This window comes from Bombina bombina, chromosome 1 (assembly GCF_027579735.1).
Source record: "Bombina bombina isolate aBomBom1 chromosome 1, aBomBom1.pri, whole genome shotgun sequence".
Classification (NCBI taxonomy): Eukaryota; Metazoa; Chordata; class Amphibia; order Anura; family Bombinatoridae; genus Bombina; species Bombina bombina.
The window spans coordinates 826570471-826592814 of record NC_069499.1 but is presented as its reverse complement, the minus strand read 5'-3'; the positions used below and the strand labels follow the sequence as shown (position 1 = coordinate 826592814).

Below are 22344 nucleotides of genomic sequence, written 5' to 3'. Positions count from 1 at the left end.
TGGCGGAGCAACAGTTTTAAACACAGGCTTGGATCTAACCAAAGCCTGACCAAATGCCTGAACGTCTAGAATACCTGCCAGACGCTTGTGCAAAAAAATAGACAGAGTAAAAATCTGTCCCCTTTTAAGGAATTAGCTGACAACCCTTTTCTCAAAAACATCTTGGAGAAAAGATAATATCCTGGGAATCCAGACTTTACTCCATGAGTAACCCTTGGATTCATAACAATCAGATATTTACACCATATCTATGTTCAATTTTCCTAGAGACAGGCTTTCATGTCTGTATTAAGGTATCAATGACTGACTCGGAGAAGCCATGCTTTGATAACATCAAGCGTTCAGTCTCCAGGCAGTCCATCTCAGATTGATTCTATTTAGATGGTTGAAAGGACCCTGAGGTAGAGGGACCTGTCTCTGAAGCAGAGACCGTGATGGAAAGGATGACATGTCCACCAGATCTGCATACCAGGTCCTGCGTGGCTACGCAGGCGCTGTCAAAAACACCAAAGCCCTCTCCTGCTTGGTCTTGACCTCCGGAGGAAATCCCACTCCCCCGGAAGAAAAGTCTGACGACTTAGAAAATCCACCTCCCAGTTCTCAACACCTGGGATATGGATAGCTGATAGACAAGAGTGAGTCTCTGTCCAGTGAATTATTGTAAGACTTCTAACATCGCTAGGGAAACTGTTCCCCCTTGATGGCTGATGTAAGCCACAGTCGTGTATATTGTCCGACTGAGTATGATGTACCTCAGAGTTGCTAACTGAGGCCAAGTCTGAAGAGCATGGAATATCACTCCCAGTTCCAGAATATTTATTAGAAGGAGGGTCTCCTCCTAAGTCCACTATCCCTGAGCCTTCAGGGAGTTCCAGACTGCATCCCAACCTAAAAGGCTGGCATCTATTGTAACAATTGTCCCATCTGACCTGCGGAAGGTCATACCCTTGGACAGATGGACCCGACATAGTCACCAGAGAAGAGAATCTCTGGTCTCTTGGTCCAGGTTTAACAGGGGGACAAATCTGTGTAATCCCCGTTCCTCTGACTGAGCATGCATAGTTGCAGCGGTCTGAAATGTAGACGTGCAAACGGTACTATGTCCCTTGCCGCTACCATTAAGCCGATTTCATTCATGTACTGAGCCACCGAAGGGCGCGGATGGGATGAAAAAAACACGGCAGAAATTTAGAAACTTTGACAACCTGGACTCCGTCAGGTAAATTTTCATTTCTACAGAATCCCTAGGAGGGAAACCCTTGAGATTGGGGATAGAGAACTCTTTCCTTGTTCACTTTCCACCCATGTGATCTCAGAAATGCCAGTACTACGTCCGTATGAGACTGGGCAATTTGGATGTTTGACGCCTGTATCAGGATGTCGTCTAAATAAGGGGCCACTTCTATGCCCCGCGGTCTAAGGACCGCCAAAGCGACCCCAGAACCTCCATAAAGATTCTTGGGGCTGTAGATATCCCAAAGGAAAGAGCTACAAACTGGTAATGCCTGTCTAGAAAGGCAAACCTGAAAAACGATGGTGATCTTTATGCATCACAATGTGAGGATAAGCATCCTTCAAATCCATTGTAGTCCTCTATTGACTCTCCTGGATCATAGTTAAGATGGTACGAATAGTTTCCATCTTAAATGACGGAATTCTGAGGAATTTGTTTAAGATCTTTAGATCCAAAATAGGTCTGAAGGTTCCCTCTCCTTGGGAACCACAAACAGATTTGAGTAAAAACTCTGTCCCTGTTCCTCTCTTGGAACTGGATGGATCTCGTACACAATGTAAGAATGCCTCCTTCTTTATCTGGTTTGCAGATAATTGTGAAAGGCGAAATCTCCCCTTTTTTTGGGGGGGAATCTTTGAAATCCAGAAGATATCTCTGGGATATAAATTCCAATGCCTAGGGATCCTGGGCATCTCTTGCCCACGCCTGGGCAAAGAATGAAAGTCTGCCCCCTATAGGATCCGTTACCGGATAGGGGTCCGTTCCTTCATGCTGCCTTAGAGGCAGCAGCAGGCTCCTTGGCCTGCTTATCTTTGTTCCAGGTCCGATTGTCTCCAGACCGCCTTGGACTGAGCAAAAATTCCCTCTTGTTTTGCCTTAGAGGAAGAGGATGCCACACCTGCCCTGAAGTTTTTAAAAGGTACGAAAATTAGACTTTTTTTTTTTTTTTTCCCTTGATTTAGACCTATCCTGAGGAAGGGCATGACCTTTTCCTCCAGTGATATAAGCAATAATCTCCTTCAAACCAGGCCCGAATAGGGTCTGCCCCTTGAAGGGAAGTTAAGTAGCTTATTTATTAAAGTCACGACAGCTGACCATGATATAAGCCATAGCGCTCTGCGCGCCAGTATAGTAAAAAACAGAATTCTTAGCTGTTAGTCTAGTCAAATGAACAAGGCATCAGAAAACAAAGGAATTGGCTAGCATAAGCTTGTCAAATATATTCATCCAATGGAGTCGCTTAACTGTAAAGCCTCATCAAGAGACTCAACCCAGAACGCCGCAGCAGCAGTGACAGAAGCAATGTATGCAAGGGGCTGCAGGATAAAACCCTGTTGAATAAACATTTTTTATCCATTGGATCTAAAAAGCACAACTGTCCTCGTCAGAGGTAGTGGTACGCTTAGCTAGAGTAGAAACTCTTCTCTCCACCTTAGGAACTGTCTGCCAGAAGTCCCGTGTGGTGGTAACTATTAGAAAACATTCTTCTAAAAAATAGGAGGGGAAGAGAACGGCACACCTGGTCTATCCCATTCCTTATTAAAAAAATTTTTAGTAAACCTCTTTAGGTATTGGAAAAACATCAGTACACACCGGCACTGCATATTATTTATCCAGTCTACACAATTTCTCTGGCCCTGCGATTGTACACATTCATTCAGAGCAGCCAAAGCCTCCCTGAGCAACAAGTGGAGGTTCTCAAGCATAAATTTTAAATGTAGAAATATCAGAATCAGGTTAAATCATCTTCCCTGAGTCAAAAAAAAAAAAATCACCCACAGACTAAGCATATTGTGAGGTAGTATCATACATGGTTCTTAAAGCGTCTGTATGCTCTGTATCTACCCCCAGAGCTAACTGCTTTCCTTTAATTTCAGGTAGTCTGACTAATACTGCTGCCAGAATATTATTCACCACCTTTGCCATGTCTTGTAAAATAAACGCTATGGGCGCCCTTGATGTACTTGGCGCCATTTGAGCGTGAGTCCCTGAAGCGGGAGTCGAAGGGTCTGACACGTGGGGAGAGTTAGTCGGCATAACTTTCCCCTCGACAGAATCCCCTGGTAAAGAAACGCTATGGGTGCCCTTGATGTACTTGGCGCCATTTGAGCGTGAGTCCCTAAAGCGGGAGTCAAATGGTCTGACACGTGGGGAGAGTTAGTCGGCATAACTACCCCCACGACAGAATCCTCTGGTGATAATGTCTTTAAAGACAAAAAATGATCTTTATTGTTTAACATGAAATCAGTACATCTGGTACACATTCTAAGATGGGGTTCCACCATGGCTTTAAAACATAATGAACACAGAGCTTCCTCTATGTCAGACATGTTAGAACAGACTAATAATGAGACTAGTAAGCTTGGAAAACACTTTAAATCAAGTTAACAAGCAAATATATAAAACGTTACTGTGCCTTTAAGAGAAACAAATTTTGCCAAAATTTGAAATAACAGTGAAAAAAGGCAGTTAAACTAACAAAATTTTTACAGTGTATGTAACAAGTTAGCAGAGCATTGCACCCACTTGCAAATGGATGATTAACCCCTTAATACAAAAAACAGATTAACAAAACGAAAAATATGTTTTAAACAGTCATAACAGCTCCTACTTTTGAAGCCCTTTTGAGCCCTTCAGAGATGTCCTATAGCATGCAGGGGACTGCTGAGGGAAGCTGAATGTCACTGTTTGTAATTTTAACTGCACCAACTGTAACTTTTATACTATAACAGTGGAAAGCCTCAGGAAACTGTTTCTATGCAAAATTTAAGCCAGCCATGTGGAAAAAACTTAGGCCCCAATAAGTTTTATCACCAAACATATGTTAAAAAAACGATTAAACATGCCAGCAAACGTTTTAAAACACATTTTTACAAGAGTATGTATCTCTATTAATAAGCCTGATACCAGTCGCTATCGCTGCATTTAAGGCTTTACTTACATTACTTCGGTATCAGCAGTATTTTCTTAGTCAATTCCATTCCTAGAAAAATATTTTACTGCACATACCTTATCTGCAGGAAAACCTGCACGCCATTCCCCCTCTGAAGTACCTCACTCCTCAGAATGTGTGAGAACAGCAAATGGATCTTAGTTACGTCTGCTAAGATCATAGAAAAACGCAGGCAGATTCTTCTTCCAAATACTGCCTGAGATAAACAGCACACTCCGGTGCCATTTAAAAATAACAAACTTTTGATTGAAGAATAAACTAAGTAGAAAGCACCACAGACTCTCACAACCTCCTATCTATGTTGAGGCTTGCAAGAGAATGACTGAATATGGCAGTTAGGGGAGGAGCTATATAGCAGCTTTGCTGTGGGTGGACTCTTGCAGCTTCCTGTTGGGAAGGAGAATATATTCCATAAGTAATGGATGATCCGTGGACTGGATACACTTAACAAGAGAAAACTAGATTTGGATGTTCGAATGGACCTTGTACTAGAAGATCCTGTCTCAAAGGTAGCTTCCATGGTGGAGCCAATGACATATTCACCAGGTCTGCATACCAAGTCCTGCGTGGCCACGCAGGAGCTATCAAAATCACCGAGGCCTTCTCCTGTTTGATCCTGGCTACCAGCCTGGGAATGAGAGGGAACGGTGGAAACGCATAAGCTAGGTTGAAGGCCCAAGGCGCCACTAATGCATCCACTAGAGTCGCCTTGGGATCCCTGGATCTGGACCCGTAGCAAGGAACCTTGAAGTTTTGACGAGACGCCATCAGATCCATGTCTGGAATGCCCCATAATTGGGTCAATTGGGCAAATACCTCCGGGTGGAGTTCCCACTCCCCCGGATGGAAGGTCTGACGACTCAGGTAATCCGCCTCCCAGTTTTCCACTCCTGGGATGTGGATCGCAGATAGGTGGCAGGAGTGATCCTCCGCCCATTTGATGATTTTGGTCACCTCTCTCATCGCCAGGGAACTCCTTGTTCCCCCCTGATGATTGATGTAAGCAACAGTCGTCATGTTGTCTGATTGGAATCTTATGAATCTGGCCTTTGCTAGTTGAGGCCAAGCCCTGAGAGTATTGAATATCGCTCTCAGTTCCAGAATGTTTATCGGGAGAAGAGACTCTTCCCGAGACCATAGACCCTGAGCTTTCAGGGAATCCCAGACCGCGCCCCAGCCTAATAAACTGGCGTCTGTCGTGACGATGACCCACTCTGGTCTGCGGAAGCTCATTCCCTGGGACAGGTGATCCTGGGTCAGCCACCAACGGAGTGAGTCTCTGGTCTTCTGATCTACTTGAATCACTGGAGACAAGTCTGTATAGTCCCCATTCCACAGTTTGAGCATGCACAGTTGTAATGGTCTTAGATGAATTCTCGCAAAAGGAACTATGTCCATTGCTGCAACCATCAACCCTACTACTTCCATGCACTGAGCTATGGAAGGCCGTAGAACAGAGTGAAGAACTTGACAAGCGTTTAGAAGCTTTGACTTTCTGACATCTGTCAGGAAAATCTTCATTTCTGAAGAATCTATTATTGTCCCCAAGAAAGGAACTCTTGTCGACGGAGACAGGGAACTTTTTTCTATGTTCACCTTCCACCCGTGAGATCTGAGAAAGGCCAGAACGATGTCTGTGTGAGCCTTTGCCTTTGAAAGAGACAATTTTCTGGCTTGTACCAGAGTATCTATCACAGAATCCGAAAACCCACGCTTAGATAAAATCAAGCGTTCAATTTCCAAGCCGTCAGCTGGAGAGAAACTAGATTTGGATGTTCGAATGGACCTTGTACTAGAAGATCCTGTCTCAAAGGTAGCTTCCATGGTGGAGCCAATGACATATTCACCAGGTCTGCATACCAAGTCCTGCGTTGCCACGCAGGAGCTATCAAAATCACCGAGGCCTTCTCCTGTTTGATCCTGGCTACCATCCAGAGTAGATAGCACCTCCTTAAGTAGTGCGCAGAGATGCTCTAATTTAAATTTAAATGTCACAACATCAGGTTCTGCCTGTTGAGAAATTCTACCTGAATAAGAAATTTCCCCATCTGACAAAACCTCCCTCATGGCCACTTCAGATTGGTGTGAGGGTATGACAGAGCAATTATCATCAGCGCCCTCCTGTTCTACAGTGTTTAAAACAGAGCAATCGCGCTTTCTCTGAAATGCAGGCATTTTGGATAAAATATTTGCTATGGAGTTATCCATTACTGCCGTCAATTGTTGCATAGTAACAAGCATTGGCGCGCTATAAGTACTAGGGGTCTCCTGCGTGGGCAAAACTGGTGTAGACACAGAAGGAGATGATGTAGAACTATGTCTACTCCCTTCATCTGATGAATCATCTTGGGCAACTTTACTATATGTGGCAGTACTGTCCTTACTTTGTTTGGACGCTATGGCACAATTATCACACATATTTGAAGGGGGAGACACATTGGCTTCCATACATACAGAACATAGTCTATCTGAAGGCACAGACATGTTAAACAGGCTTAAACTTGTCAATAAAGTACAAAAACCGTTTTAAAACAAAACCGTTACTGTCTCTTTAAATTTTAAACAGGGCACACTTTATTACTGAATACAGGTATACCTCACTTTACAGCGCTTGTATCAGCATGTCGTCCAAGTAAGGTGCCACTGCAATACCCCTTGGTCTTAGAACCGCTAGAAGGGACCCGAGCACCTTTATGAAAGAAGGGACCCGAGCACCTTTGTGAAAATTCTTGGAGCAGTGGCTAGCCCGAATGGGAGAGCCACAAACTGGTAATGTTTGTCCAGAAAGGCGAACCTTAGGAACTGATGATGATCTTTGTGGATAGGAATATGTAGATACGCATCCTTTAGATCCACGGTAGTCATGAATTGACCCTCCTGGATTGTAGGTAAAATCGTTCGAATAGTTTCCATTTTGAACGATGGCACTCTGAGAAATTTGTTTAGAATCTTTAAATCCAGAATTGGTCTGAAGGTTCCCTCTTTTTTGGGAACTACAAACAGATTTGAGTAAAACCCCAGTCCTTGTTCCACAGTTGGAACTGGGTATATCACTCCCATTTTTAACAGGTCCTCTACACAATGTAAGAATGCCTGTCTCTTTATTTGGTTTGAAGATAAACGAGAGATGTGGAACCTTCCCCTTGGGGGTAGTTCCTTGAATTCTAGAAGATAACCCTGAGAGACTATTTCTAGTGCCCAGGGATCCTGAACATCTCTTGCCCAAGCCTGAGCAAAGAGAGAAAGTCTGCCCCCTACTAGATCCGGTCCCGGATCGGGGGCTACCCCTTCATGCTGTTTTGGGAGCAGCAGCAGGTTTCTTGGCCTGTTTACCCTTGTTCCAGCCTTGCATCGGTTTCCAAGCTGGTTTGGTCTGGGAAGCATTACCCTCTTGTCTAGAGGCTGCAGAGTTGGAGGCCGGTCCGTTCCTGAAATTGCGAAAGCAACGAAAATTGGACTTATTCTTAGCCTTGAAAGGCCTATCTTGTGGGAGGGCATGGCCCTTACCCCCAGTGATGTCTGAAATAATCTCTTTCAATTCTGGCCCAAAGAGGGTCTTACCTTTGAAAGGGATATTAAGCAATTTTGTCTTGGAAGATACATCCGCTGACCAAGACTTTAGCCAGAGCGCTCTGCGCGCCACAATTGCAAACCCTGAATTTTTCGTCGCTAATCTAGCTAACTGCAAAGCGGCATCTAAAATAAAGGAATTAGCTAACTTAAGTGCGTGAATTCTGTCCATAACCTCCTCATACGGAGTCTCTCTACTGAGCGATTTTTCTAGTTCTTCGAACCAGAACCACGCTGCTGTAGTAACAGGAATAATACACGAAATAGGTTGAAGGAGGTAACCTTGCTGTACAAAAATCTTTTTAAGCAAACCCTCCAATTTTTTATCCATAGGATCTTTGAAAGCACAATTGTCCTCAATAGGAATGGTCGTGCGTTTGGCTAGTGTAGAAACCGCCCCCTCGACCTTAGGGACTGTTTGCCATAAGTCCTTTCTGGGGTCGACCATAGGAAATAATTTCTTAAATATAGGAGGAGGGACAAAAGGTATGCCGGGCTTCTCCCACTCCTTATTCACTATGTCCGCCACCCGCTTGGGTATTGGAAAAGCGTCAGGGTGCACCGGGACCTCTAGGAACTTGTCCATCTTGCACAATTTTTCTGGAATGACCAGGTTGTCACAATCATCCAGAGTAGATAGCACCTCCTTAAGTAGTGCGCAGAGATGCTCTAATTTAAATTTAAATGTCACAACATCAGGTTCTGCCTGTTGAGAAATTCTACCTGAATAAGAAATTTCCCCATCTGACAAAACCTCCCTCATGGCCACTTCAGATTGGTGTGAGGGTATGACAGAGCAATTATCAGCGCCCTCCTGTTCTACAGTGTTTAAAACAGAGCAATCGCGCTTTCTCTGAAATGCAGGCATTTTGGATAAAATATTTGCTATGGAGTTATCCATTACTGCCGTCAATTGTTGCATAGTAACAAGCATTGGCGCGCTATAAGTACTAGGGGTCTCCTGCGTGGGCAAAACTGGTGTAGACACAGAAGGAGATGATGTAGAACTATGTCTACTCCCTTCATCTGATGAATCATCTTGGGCAACTTTACTATATGTGGCAGTACTGTCCTTACTTTGTTTGGACGCTATGGCACAATTATCACACATATTTGAAGGGGGAGACACATTGGCTTCCATACATACAGAACATAGTCTATCTGAAGGCACAGACATGTTAAACAGGCTTAAACTTGTCAATAAAGTACAAAAACCGTTTTAAAACAAAACCGTTACTGTCTCTTTAAATTTTAAACAGGGCACACTTTATTACTGAATACTGTATGTGAAAAACTATGAAGGAATTGTTCAATTTTAACCAAATTTTCACCACAGTGTCTTAAAGCATTCAAAGCATTGCACCCCAAATTTCAGGCTGTTAAACCTTAAAATGTGGAAACCGGAGCCTTTTACAGTTTTAACCCCCTTACAGTCCCAGCCCCAGCCTTTGCTGCGACTTCACCAAACCCAGGGGAGTATACGATACCAAATGAAGCCTTCTAGGAACCTTTTCAACTAATTCCAGACCTACACACATGCAGCTGCATGTACTTCTTTCAAAAGTAACTGCGCAGTAATGGCGCGAAAATGAGGCTCTGCCTACTACAGAGAAGGCCCTTCCTGACTGGGAAGGTGTCTAAACCAGTGCCTGACGTAAAAAAACGTTCCCCAAAGTTATAAAGTGTGAATTTCAACATCAAACTGTATAAAATGCCTAATAAAGCAATCGATCTAGCCCATAAAAGTGTCTACCAGTTTTATAGCCCATATTAAGCCCTTTATTCTGTTTGAGACTAAGAAAAATGGCTTACCGATCCCCATGAGGGGAAAAATGACAGCCTTCCAGCATTACACAGTCTTGTTAGAAATATGGCTAGTCATACCTTAAGCAGAAAAGTCTGCAAACTGTTCCCCCCAACTGAAGTTATCTCATCTCAACAGTCCTGTGTGGGAACAGCAATCGATTTTAGTTACTGCTGCTAAAATCATACTCCTCTCACAAACAGAACTCTTCATCTTTTTCTGTTTCAGAGTAAATAGTACATACCAGCACTATTTTAAAATAACAAACTCTTGATAGTAGAATAAAAAACTACAACTAAACACCACATACTCTTCACCATCTCCGTGGAGATGCTGCTTGTTCAGCGGCAAAGAGAATGACTGGGGGGAGCGGAGCCTGGGAGGGACTATATGGACAGCTTTTGCTGTGCTCTTTGCCATTTCCTGTTGGGGAGGAGAATATTCCCACAAGTTATGGATGACGCCGTGGACCGTACACACCAATGTTGGAGAAAAAACAACAACATATAAATAAAAATATTTATGCTTACCTGATAAATTATTTTTTCTTCATGGTGGGGAGAGTTCACAACCCATTACTCCTTGGAACTCCACTCCTGACCACTAGGAGGCGGCAAATATTCCCAAAACTCCAAGAGCCTTTAAAAATCCCTCCCACCCTACTGGAAACTAGTCTGACGTATAAACAAAGCAGAAAATGATAGAAAGGTAGGAAAGGATAAGAGCAAGAAAAAAGAAGCAGGGGGAAAAAGGCAGGTGCATACTTTAGATATACAAGTCTTCTCATAGAAGGGCACTCACAGGACTTTCTTAAATAATAATCACATCTTTATTTCCAATTCATAAAAGCATAGATCTCAAGTCAACGTTTCGGCCCTAGAATAGGCCTTTCTAAAGACTTTATGTTATGTAGCCATGTACGAACATTTGTTTACAGCGGCATCACAGCGGCATCACAGCCGCACTCCCATCAAACAGCAGGCCTTATCAGCTCATGATACCGGCCGATGAGAAGACTTGTATATTAGATTTAAGGATGGCACTCGGGTTCAAATTGTATCTGATTGGTTTAAGTACTGGCTATTAATTATATATATATATATATATATATATATATATATATAAAAACATACATACACACACACAAAAATGTTAATGTCCAGAAACAATTGTCTGAATGACTTTCCTACCTAAAAGCTGCTTCAGTAGAAGCAAAAACATCAATATGGAAGAATTTAGTTATTTAAGGAAGACCAAGTAGCTGCCTTGCAAATTTGATCAACAGACGCCTCATTCTTAAAAGCCCAGGAAGTAGCAACTAACCTAATAGAATGGGCAGTAGAACATCTCCAATTAAGCCTTATAATTCAAAAGCTTCAACCAGGAGGCTAACTAAATGCCTGTAGCCTTCTAATTTTTCCTAGATAAGGATTGCCTACAATCATTAGAGCTTTAAAGCTATATTTGCAGGCTACAGACAATATTCAAATTATGGAGAACATTCAAACTTCTTATATAAATGGGGAGCCCTTAACAAACTAAAGTATTGTGCTTAAGTGTCTAGTCAATACACTTTATTTTCTTAAGCGCTCCCCATTTACAGTATATACACTGAGACTTATGGGATTTGATTAGATCTCGGGGTAGCTTGTGTATCTTTTGTTTTCATTTGGCGCTGTGATATTTCATTAAAAAAAAAAATCAAACTTAGTTCTCAAAACTGCCTTAAAGGGACATTAAACACTAAATACTGTACATGCTAGATAGAATGATGCATTTAAAGAAAAGATTAGTCCATGACTAACAAATAGATGTATTTTTTTAAAGTTTCATTAGTTGTTTAAAAAGTGACAAAATAAGTGTAAAGTTTTAGTGCCTATAAAACACTGGGAGCTGCCATGTTGTAACTTGTGTTACCTTATCTGCTGTGGCCAATTAGGGTCAGTTATAAATAGGTGACTAGAGTGTGCAGCCAATGGTTGTGCTGGATTTAACAGTGTTCTGCACTTTCATTTCTAACAGGAACTGAAAAGCTCACAATTTCAGAATGGAATTACAGGCAAAGATGACAAAATAAATAATGAAAGTATATTGCAGAGTTGTTTTATATATACAATTTATCATTTTATATTACCATCTCAAAGTGTTTAATGTCCCTTTAACCTGACCAAAAACAAAATAAGGAGGCTCACAGGAAAGAGCAGACAACTACAAGGAGAAATTGGTTAATCACTGGCTTAATCCTGATTAATGCCTGAACAAAAACTCTGAATATAAGCAAGCTTAGCAATTTTCTTGTGAAATAAGACTGAAAGAGCTAAAATCTGGCCTTTTAAAGGACCCTTATCCAAACCATCCTGAAGAAACTGAAGAATGCTAGGAACTCTAAAAGAGTGCAAACTAAAACCATGTTCCACACACCAAGAAATAAAGGCCCTTCGATCTTTATAATAAATCTTCCTTGTTTATGGGTATGAATCAAGGTCTTAAAAAAAAAATCCATCTTAAAACTAAGCATTCAATCTACTGTCAGGGTACCAGGAATCAGACTGAGACATGAAGTTAAAAAATAATCACACCTTTACTAATAACAAAAAATAATAAAAAGTCCACAAGCCAAATGACAAGTCAAAGCCAGAGCTGGTAGTCAGACAAGCCGAGTCAGGAACTAGGAGAACAGCAGAGTCAGGAACAAGCCAGAGATCAGGAACCAGAAGGGACGTCAGACAAGCCAGGTAATACACAGGAACTGGAACACAAGAACTAACTAACAAGTCTGAGACAACGCAAGGGCAAAAGCAAACTGAACAGAGGCCCTTTAAATAATAAGTGTGACATCATAATCCTGGGACTGCAACCTGTCTCACACTGATGATGTTCATCAGTTTGGCCATAAGAGGGCGCCCAGATGAGAGAGCAGTGTTACACACTGCATCAGATTCAGTGAAAGAGGTAAGTAAAATGGCAGGCAGCAGCAAATAGCAAACAAAGCAGGGTAAAAACCCTGACATCTACAAACCATCAAGTTTAGAGATCCTGATTAAAAAAACTGACATTGAGACAGAAGGTTGTGGCAAAGAGGACAACTGGGCGTCTGTACCAGATCCGCAAACGGAATTATGTGAGGTCCAAGCTGGAGCAATCAGAATTACTGATGTTACCTCCTGCTTGATTCTAGATATCACTCTTGGTAACAGAACAAGAGGAGAAAAATTGTAAGCCAGGCAAAACATCCAAGAAGCTATTAGAGCATCTACAAACTCTGCCTGAGGATCCAGATCCAGAGAAAATTTCCAGATGAAGAGACCATTCCCCTGGATAAAGAGATTGGCAACTGAAATCTGCTTCCCAATTGCTCACTACTGGAAAGTGTACTGCAGAGATTGTACAAAAAAATATTCTCTGCCCAAAACAGAATTTGGGCACTTCCCTCATCAGAGAACTGCGAGTTCCCCCTTGATGATCAATGTAGGTCTATGCTTCTCAACTGCGGTCCTCAAGTACCCCAAACAGGCCAGAATTTCATTATTGCTGAACTTATAATCAGCTGATTGGTGAGAGGTTAATAACCATGGTTACTGATCAGCTGATAACTTCACCTGTGCACTGGTTCAGCTATAATAAAAACCTGGCCTGTTGGGGGTACTTGAGGACAGCGGCTGAGAAACACTGATTTAGGGCATTGCTATGACATTGTTTGACTGGAAACGCAGATGTCTAATTTTCTGGAGAGGCTAATTCTGAAGAGCCCTGAAAACTGCACAGTGTTCCAGAACATTAATAAGTAACCTCACTTCCAGGAGACCAAACTCCCTGTGCTCTCTGGGACCCCAGACTGCACACCAACCTGAAAGACTCACAGTACAATTAGGGCGGACAATGGGTGCCCCTAGAACAATGGACTGATGATTTATCCACCAAGAAAATGATGGTCTTGCTCTGAAATCCAAAATAATCTTCTGAGACAACGGAGTGTAATTCTTGCACCAATGACAAAGCATACAAAGCTGGAGAGGTCTCATGTGAAACTAAGCATAAGGAATAGTATCTGAAGCTGCTATCTTTAGATCTAATACTTCAATGCAAAGAGCTACAGAAGGAAAAGGAATTGGCTGAAGATTTGCACAAGCTGAGAGTAACTTCAGCTATCTCTGTAGCACCAAAGAAATTCTTATGGAGATTATGTCTATTATAACACCTAGGAATGTAACCCTGGACTGAGAAGTAATAGAACTCTTTGGAAAATAATGATTTCATTATCTGTTTGCCCAATTGTTAGCTGATCGCTTGATATTGCTGATTATATGTACTGTATAGATAACTGTATAAGGATTTGTCCTGTTATTTATATAAAGTCCTTAGCACTTTTGACTTTTTAATAAATTATACCAGATTCAACCTCTATAAAGTATATATACGTTATTTTAAGAGCAGAGTAGATATTTTTTCCCCTAACATTATAGCTGGTTATTTACCATTGCATATAGATATTTAAGATATTTTATGTTAGAATGAAGTCCAGGATTACTTTTTTGAGAGGCCCCATGCCAAGGAGGAAAACCATTTGCATTGGTGGAGCAAAGATAAATATCCCACCTTGGCAAAAATGGCAAAACCCTACTTTATGTATCTCAAGCAGCTGACACCATCTTAGCGTCTATTCTCTGCAAAAAAAAAAAGCAGCAAAAAGAGAGCAAGCCTCAGCAAGGAGCATGTGGATATGCTGACTTTTGAATTTCTAGTTCAACCTCTTGTCAAACAGTTTGTGGTTTTGTTTTTCTTGCCTAAAAACTGGACAAACAGTTATGTTAATGTCAGGTTTTAGTCTCAAGTTTTATATTTGTAACAGTATGTGAATTTCATTTTAAATACAGGAAAAAATGATTGTGCTTTTTTTATCCGAGTAGTCTATTAATCGGGGGGGGGAAAACTAATCAGACGATTAATCAATTATGAAAATAATCGTTAGTTGCAGCCCTAAACTGTCCTTGTTGAAAAGAGGAAAATAGTCTTAATTGTTTACATCTTGAAAGAAGGAACCGTGAGAAACTTTTTTAAAGTATTTAATCCAGAACAGGTCTGTAAAAGGTTGGAATAACACCCCTGACCCTTTTCCCGACTGAAATCAAGCGCCTTGAAAAGGCGTAATCTGCTCCCTACCAGAAGATCTGGATTGGGGGCAGCACCTTCATGCTGACTTGGTAGAGGAAACAGATTTCTTAGACTGTTTTAACTTCTTCCATTTAGGATTTGGCTTCCAGGAAAATCTGAGAACCCTGCTTTTAGAGGAGGAAGAGGACTTTTGGTTCCTAGATTGACGAAAGAAACAAAAATGGTAAAGAAGCCCTGAATTTACCCTTAGACTTCTTGTTCTGAGGTAGAAAAGCTACCTCACTGCCAGTCACAGTAGAAATAATAGATTCCAGACCGGGCCCGATGCTTTCCCTGAAAAGGAAGTGAAAAAAAGTCTAGACTTAGAAACCATGTCAGTTGACTATGATTTCAACCGCCTCCTGGTCAGAACTGCTAATGCCATATTATTGGCATTGATCTTAATAATGTCAACAACAGCATCAAAAATTAAAGGCTTAATTGATTCTACTAAGAGCTGCTCAAATAAGCTTTCATACCAAAGAGTTGAGGCTGCAGCAACACAAGCAATACTAATTTCTATCCAAAAAAAGGAAACCTGCCTGCTGAAAAGCCTTTCAATGAAAAGACTCTAACTTTCTATACATAGGATCTTTAACAGAGGTAGTATCTTCAAGATAGCCAAAGTAGAATAGTCCCATCCACCTCAGGGGTTGTTTCTACTTTAGCATTAGGTAACATTGCATTATCAGCAACTGACCTTGTACGCTTACTTGGAGGAGGCATAGCCACCAGCATTTTAGATACAGTAGAGAGTACAAAAGCTCCTGAAGCAAAAACTGAAGAACTCCTTGTATAGAACAAAACAGATGTAGGAGAAATAACCTTAGAAGCAAGAGCAGCATTGTTCTGATTAGAATGCATTAGATGATCCATACAAGATTTGCAAAGCTGAGCAGGGGGTATTATATCACCAAGCTTGCAAAATACACACTTCATATTAGTAGGAAAGTGTTCAGTAAATGTAGCTTATGAGGAACTAACTTTGACAGTAATGGTGACAGACTCAGTAAGTATGAATTAAAAAACAAAAACAAAAAAGCAGGCCTAAAAATGAAAATCACAGAAAAAAATTATTCATTTGACAGTCCAATATAAAATCAATGAATAAGCATAAACTAGTTGTATATATAAAAAGATGCCACAATAGTCCCCTGGCTATGATGTACAATCCCAAGGGTACCTTCTAATAGCCTATAGGCTAGGTGAGTGGAAATATAAATAAACCCAATACTTACTAAATAGGCACCCACTCTACTGGACTTACCACTTGCAAAACAATACTGCTTTTCTTAGTAGACAGCCAATCCAGTGCTGTATGTGTGACAGTAGAGGATCTATGTATTTGGAGTATAACGAGAATCCAACCGAAGGAGGCTAGTGACCAGTCCCTGCAATACCTGTGGTAAGCCTGTGACTAATTCCCACTGGGTGCAATTGTGCAACTACTCCATACTCCAACAACTTCCCTCTGTCAAACAGTAGCTCTCTGAGGGGAAAATGGGCCTCAAATCAGTCTCAGGACCCCTTTACTGGAAGAAAATCTGGAGCACGTCAATTCTTCACCTTCCTTCAGTGGGGGCAAATATAATACTAGTTTCCAGTAAGGTGGGAGGGGTTTTTAAGGGCTCTTGAAATACCAGGAGTAATGGATTGTGGACTCTCACCACCTTTATGAAAGAAAATGTAATCTTACTAAATAGCTGATCACACCTATTTTTTTATATATTTATTATTGTGACTGCTACTTTTTTATGCTTATTAAAATATTAAAAACTTGCAGAAGTCTTGTTTGACTGTATAGCAGTACTTTTCAAGTAAGTTAAAAGCATTTTTACAATATACTTATTTTGTAAAAAATGTTTTAAATTTTTTTTGAGTATTCATTTTTATCCTGCATGCACCCAGCTGGCGATACAGTGTTAGGTTGCATGCAGTTTACATAATTTTAGTACCATTATCAGCACTCAGAGAAAGTGCAAAACAGTTTTTTATCGGGTCAAAACAAGGGAAGACAAAATGTTCAGGACAGCAACTAGACACATGGCAGTAGATGATCCACACATAGCCAGAACTCAACTGTTGCATCAAAATGTGTAGAAGTTGTACGTTGAATTTCAGGTCATTCACTGTAGAGGTTGCATTAACTGTTTTACACTTCGAAAAATCAATACAATATGTTATTCTGACAGGGGTGCCTAAAGATTTGCATACAACTGTAGACTTTTTGTCCTTCACAGACACATGTTAGATGTATTTAAGAGCGAACCCTATGTGTACTTCATGGAAAATTGAAATGCTCTCACCGTCTCCGGATGGCAGAGTCCAGCACCCAAGGGATGTTAGTAGCTCCAAGGACAAGGATTCCATCACTGCTATTTCCAACTCCTGCAACCAGAGTGGATTAAAGCTTTATGTTTGATTTACTGTTGAGTGAAAGGGGAATATTATTTAAGATGAACTAATAAATACAATATATGGTGGAAGCTTTATTTGTAGTGGGAGATAAATAACATAATTTATGTAAGAACTTACCTGATAAATTCATTTCTTTCATATTGGCAAGAGTCCATGAGCTAGTGACGTATGGGATATACAATCCTACCAGGAGGGGCAAAGTTTTTCAAACCTCAAAATGCCTATAAATACACCCCTCACCACACCCACAATTCAATTTAACGAATAGCCAAGTAGTGGGGTGATAAAGAAAGGAGTAAAAAGCATCAACAAAGGAATCTGGAAATAATTGTGCTTTATACAAAAAAATCATAACCACCATAAAAAAAGGGTGGGCCTCATGGACTCTTGCCAATATGAAAGAAATTAATTGATCAGGTAAGTTATTACATAAATTATGTTTTCTTTCATGTAATTGGAAGGAGTCCATGAGCTAGTGACGTATGGGTTATCAAATACCCAAGATGTGGAACTCCACGCAAGAGTCACTAGAGAGGGAGGGATAAAATTAAACAACAGCCATATGCTGAAAAATTAATCCACAACCCAAAATATAAGTTATTCTCATGAAAAAAAGAAAAACTTAAAACATCAGCAGCAGAATCAAACTGAAACAGCTGCCTGAAGAACTTTTCTACCAAAAACTGCTTCTGAAGAAGCAAATACATAAAAACGGTAGAATTTAGTAGATGTATGCAAAGAGGACCAAGTTGCCGCTTTGCAAATCTGATCAACTGAAGCTTCATTCTTAAAAGCTCACGAAGTGGAGACTGATCTAGTAGAATGAGCTGTAATTCTCTGAGGAGGGGCCTGACCAGACTCTAAATAAGCTTGAAGAATCAAAAGCTTTAACCAAGAAGCCAAGGAAATAGCAGAATCCTTCTGACCTTTCCTAGAAGGAGAGAATATAACAAATAGACTAGAAGTCTTTCAAAAAATTTTAGTAGCTTCAACATAATATTTCAAAGCTCTCACCACATCCAAAGAATGTAAGGATTTTTCAAAAGAATTCTTAGGATTAGGACACAAGAAAGGGACAACAATTTCTCTACTAATGTTGTTAGAATTCACAACCTTAGGTAAGAACTTAAATGAAGTCAGCAAAACCGCCTTATCCTGATTAAAAATCAGAAAAGGAGATTCACAAGAAAGAGCAGAAAGCTCAGAAACTCTTCTAGCAGAAGAGATGGCCAAAAGGAACAACACTTTCCAAGAAAGTAGTCTAATGTCCAAAGAGTGCATAGGCTTAAATGGAGGAGCCTGTAATGCTCTCAAAACCAAATTAAGACTCCAAGGAGGAGAAATTGATTTAATGACAGGCTTAATACTAACTAAAGCCTGTACAAAACAGTGAATATCAGGAAGAGAAGCAATCTTTCTGTGAAATAAAACAGAAAGAGCAGAGATTTGTCCCTTCAAAGTACTTGCAGACAAACCTTTATCCAAACCATCCTGAAGAAACTTTAAAATTCTAGGAATTCTAAAAGAATGCCAAGAGAATTTATGAGAAGAACGCCATGAAATGTAAGTCTTCCAAACTCAATAATAAATCTTCCTAGAGACAGATTTACGAGTTTGTAACATAGTATTAATTACTGAGTCAGAGAAACCTCTATAAGTTAGCACTAAACGTTCAATTTCCATACCTTCAAATTTAATGATTTGAGATCCTGATGGAAAAACGGACCTTGAGACAGTAGGCCCGGCCTTAACGGAAGTGGCCAAGGTTGGCAACTGGACATCCGAACAAGATCCGCATACCAAAACCTGTGGGGCCATGCTGGAGCCACCAGCAACACAAATGATTGTTCCATGATGATTTTGGAGATCAGTCTTGGAAGAAGAACTAGAGGCGGGAAGATATAAGCAGGTTGATAACACCAAGGAAGTGTCAGTGCATCCACTGCTTCCGCCTGAGAATCCCTGGACAGGTATCTGGGAAGTTTCTTGTTTAGATGAGACGCCATCAGATCTATTTCTGGAAGCCCCCACATCTGAACAATCTGAGAAAACATCCGGATGGAGAGACCACTCCCCTGGATGTAAAGTCTGATGACTGAGATAATCCGCCTCCCAATTGTCTACACCTGGGATATGAAAAGAAGAAATTAGACAGACATTAGAAATTAGAGCTGGATTCCGCCAAAACAAGTATCCAAGATACTTCCTTCATAGCTTGGGGACTGTGAGTCCCACCCTGATGATTGACATATGCCACCGTTGAAATATTGTCTGTCTGAAAACAAATGAACAGTTCTCTCTTCAACAGAGGCCAAAACTGAAAAGCTCTGAGAAAACTTCCATGCACATAGCCACTGAAGGGAATGACTGAGACTGAAGGTGCCGACATGCTGCAACCAATTTCAAACGTCTCTTGTCTGTTAGAGACAGAGTCATGGACACTGAATCTATCTGGAAACCTAAAAAGGTGACCCTTGTCTGAGGAATCAAGAGACTTTTTGGTAAATTTATCCTCCAACCATGTTTTCGAAGAAACAACACTAGTTGATTCGTGTGAGATTCTGCAGAATGTAAAGACTGAGCTAGTACCAAGATATAGTCCAAATAAGGAAACACCGCAATACCCTGTTCTCTGATTACAGAGAGAAGGGCACCCAGAACCTTTGAAAAAATTCTTGGAGCTGTTGCTAGGCCAAATGGAAGAGCAACAAATTGGTAATGCTTGTCTAGAAAAGAGAATCTCAGGAACTGATAATGTTCTGGATGAATCGGATTATGAAGGTAAGAATCCTGCAAGTCTATTGTAGACATATAATGTCCTTGCTGAACAAAAGGCAGAATAGTCCTTATATAGTCACCATCTTGAAAGTTGGTACTCTTACATAACGATTCAAAATTTTCAGATCCAGAACTGGTCTGAATGATTTTTCTTTCTTTGGGACAATGAATAGATTTGAATAAAACCCCAGACCTTGTTCCTGAAAAGTAACCGGCATGATTACCCCTGAAACCTCCAGATCTGAAACACACTTCAGGAAAGCCTGAGCTTTTACTGGATTTACTGGGATGCGTGAGAGAAAAAATCTTCTCACAGGAGGTCTTACTCTGAATCCTATTCGGTACCCCTGAGAGACAATGCTCTGAATCCATTGATTTCGGACAGAATTTGCCCAAACATCCTTGAAAAACCTTAATCTACCCCCTACCAGCTGAGCTGGAATGAGGGCTGCACCTTCATGCGGACTTAGGGCTGCCTTTGGTTTCTTAAAAGGCTTGGATTTATTCCAATTTGAGGAAGGCTTCCAATTGGAAACAGTTTCCTTGGGGGGAGGATTAGGTTTTTGTTCCTTATTTTGACGAAAGGAACGAAAACGATTAGAAGCCTTAGATTTGCCCTTAGGTTTTGGGGCCTATCTATCAAGCTCCCAATGGAGCTTGATGCCCCGTGTTTCTGGCGAGCCTACAGGCTCACCAGAAACAGCAGTTATGAAGCAGCGGTCACAAAGACCGCTGCTCCATAACCTGTCCGCCTGCTCTGAGCAGGCGGACAGACATGGCTGGAAATCAACACGATCGAGTACGATCGAGTTGATTGACACCCCCCTGCTGACGGCCGATTGGCCGCGAGTCTGCAGGGGGCGGCGTTGCACCAGCAGCTCTTGTGAGCTGCTGGTGCAATGCTGAATACGGCGAGCGTATTGCTCGACGTATTCAGCGAGGTCTGGCGGACCTGATGCGCACTGTCAGATCAGGTCCGCCAGACCTTGATAAATAGGGGCCTTTTTATCCTGAGGCAAAAAAACTCCCTTCCCCCCAGTAACAGTTGAAATAATAGAATCCAACTGAGAACCAAATAAATTATTACCTTGGAAAGAAAGAGATAGTAATCTAGACTTAGATGTCATATCAGCATTCCAAGATTTAAGCCACAAAGCTCTTCTAGCTAAAATAGCTAAAGACATGGATCTAACATCAATTTTGATAATATCAAAAATTGCATCACAAATAAAATGATTAGCATGTTGTAGTAAACAAACAATGCTATTATATAAGTCAGAATCCAATTCTTGCTGCGCTAAATTCTCCAACCAAAAAGTTGAAGCAGCTGCAACATCAGCCAAAGAAATTGCAGGCCTAAGAAGATGACCTGAATATAAATAGGCTTTCCATAGATAAGATTCAAGTTTCCTATCTAAAGGATCTTTAAAGGAAGTACTATCTTCCATAGGAATAGTGGTTCGTTTAGCAAGAGTAGAAATAGCCCCCATCAACTTTGGGGATCTTTTCCCAAAACGCTATTCAAATCGCTGGTAAAGGATACAATTTTTTAAACCTTGCAGAAGGATTAAAAGGAGTACCCGGCTTATTCCCTTCCTTAGAAATCATATCAGAAATAGCATCAAGAATAGGAAAAACCTCTGGAGTAACCACAGGAGGTTTAAAAACAGAATTTAAACGTTTACTGGTTTTAATATCAAGAGGACTAGCTTCCACAATATCCAAAGTAATTAACACTTCTTTTAACAAAGAACGCATATACTCCATTTTAAATAAATAAGTAGATTTGTCAGTGTCAATATCTGAGGAAGGATCTTCTGAATCAGATAGATCCTCATCAGAGGTGGAAAATTCATTATGTTGTCGGTCATTTGAAATTTCATCAACTTTATGAGAAGTTTTAAAAGACCTCTTACGATTATTAGAAGGTGGAAATGCAGACAAAGCCTTCTGAATAGAATCAGTAACAAATTCTTTAAAACTCATAGGTATATCATGTACATTAGAAGTTGAAGGAACTGCAACCGGGAATGTACTATTACTGATGGACACACTATCTGCATGTAAAAGTTTATCATGGCAACTAATACAAATGACATTAGGAGAAATAATCTCCACAATTTTACAACAAATGCACTTAGCTTTGGTAGAACCGATGTCAGGCAGCAACGTTCCAACAGATACTTCTGAGGCAGGATCAGATTGAGACATCTTGCAGAATGTAAAAGAAAAAACAACATATAAAGCAAAATTATCAATTTCCTTATATGACAGTTTCAGGAATGGGAAAAAATGCAAATAGCATAGCCCTCTGACATAGAAAAAGGCAAGAGGCAAACAGCAATGGGGCAAATAAATAATGAAAAAAGTTTGGCGCCAAGTATGACGCACAACGTAACAAAAAAACTTTTTGGCGCCATGTCCGGAAATGACACA

At 40.8% G+C, this 22344-nt stretch overlaps 1 protein-coding gene across 1 annotated transcript in view; it reads right to left on the bottom strand.

Moving 5' to 3' along the window:
* Positions 1–22344, bottom strand: part of VPS4A (vacuolar protein sorting 4 homolog A) — a 126406-nt gene that overhangs the window by 64412 nt on the left and 39650 nt on the right. Inside the window, exon 8 of the mRNA XM_053699419.1 lies at positions 17019–17100. Within this exon, the coding sequence (XP_053555394.1) occupies positions 17019–17100 (82 nt within the window). The remainder of the gene's footprint in view (positions 1–17018; positions 17101–22344) is intronic.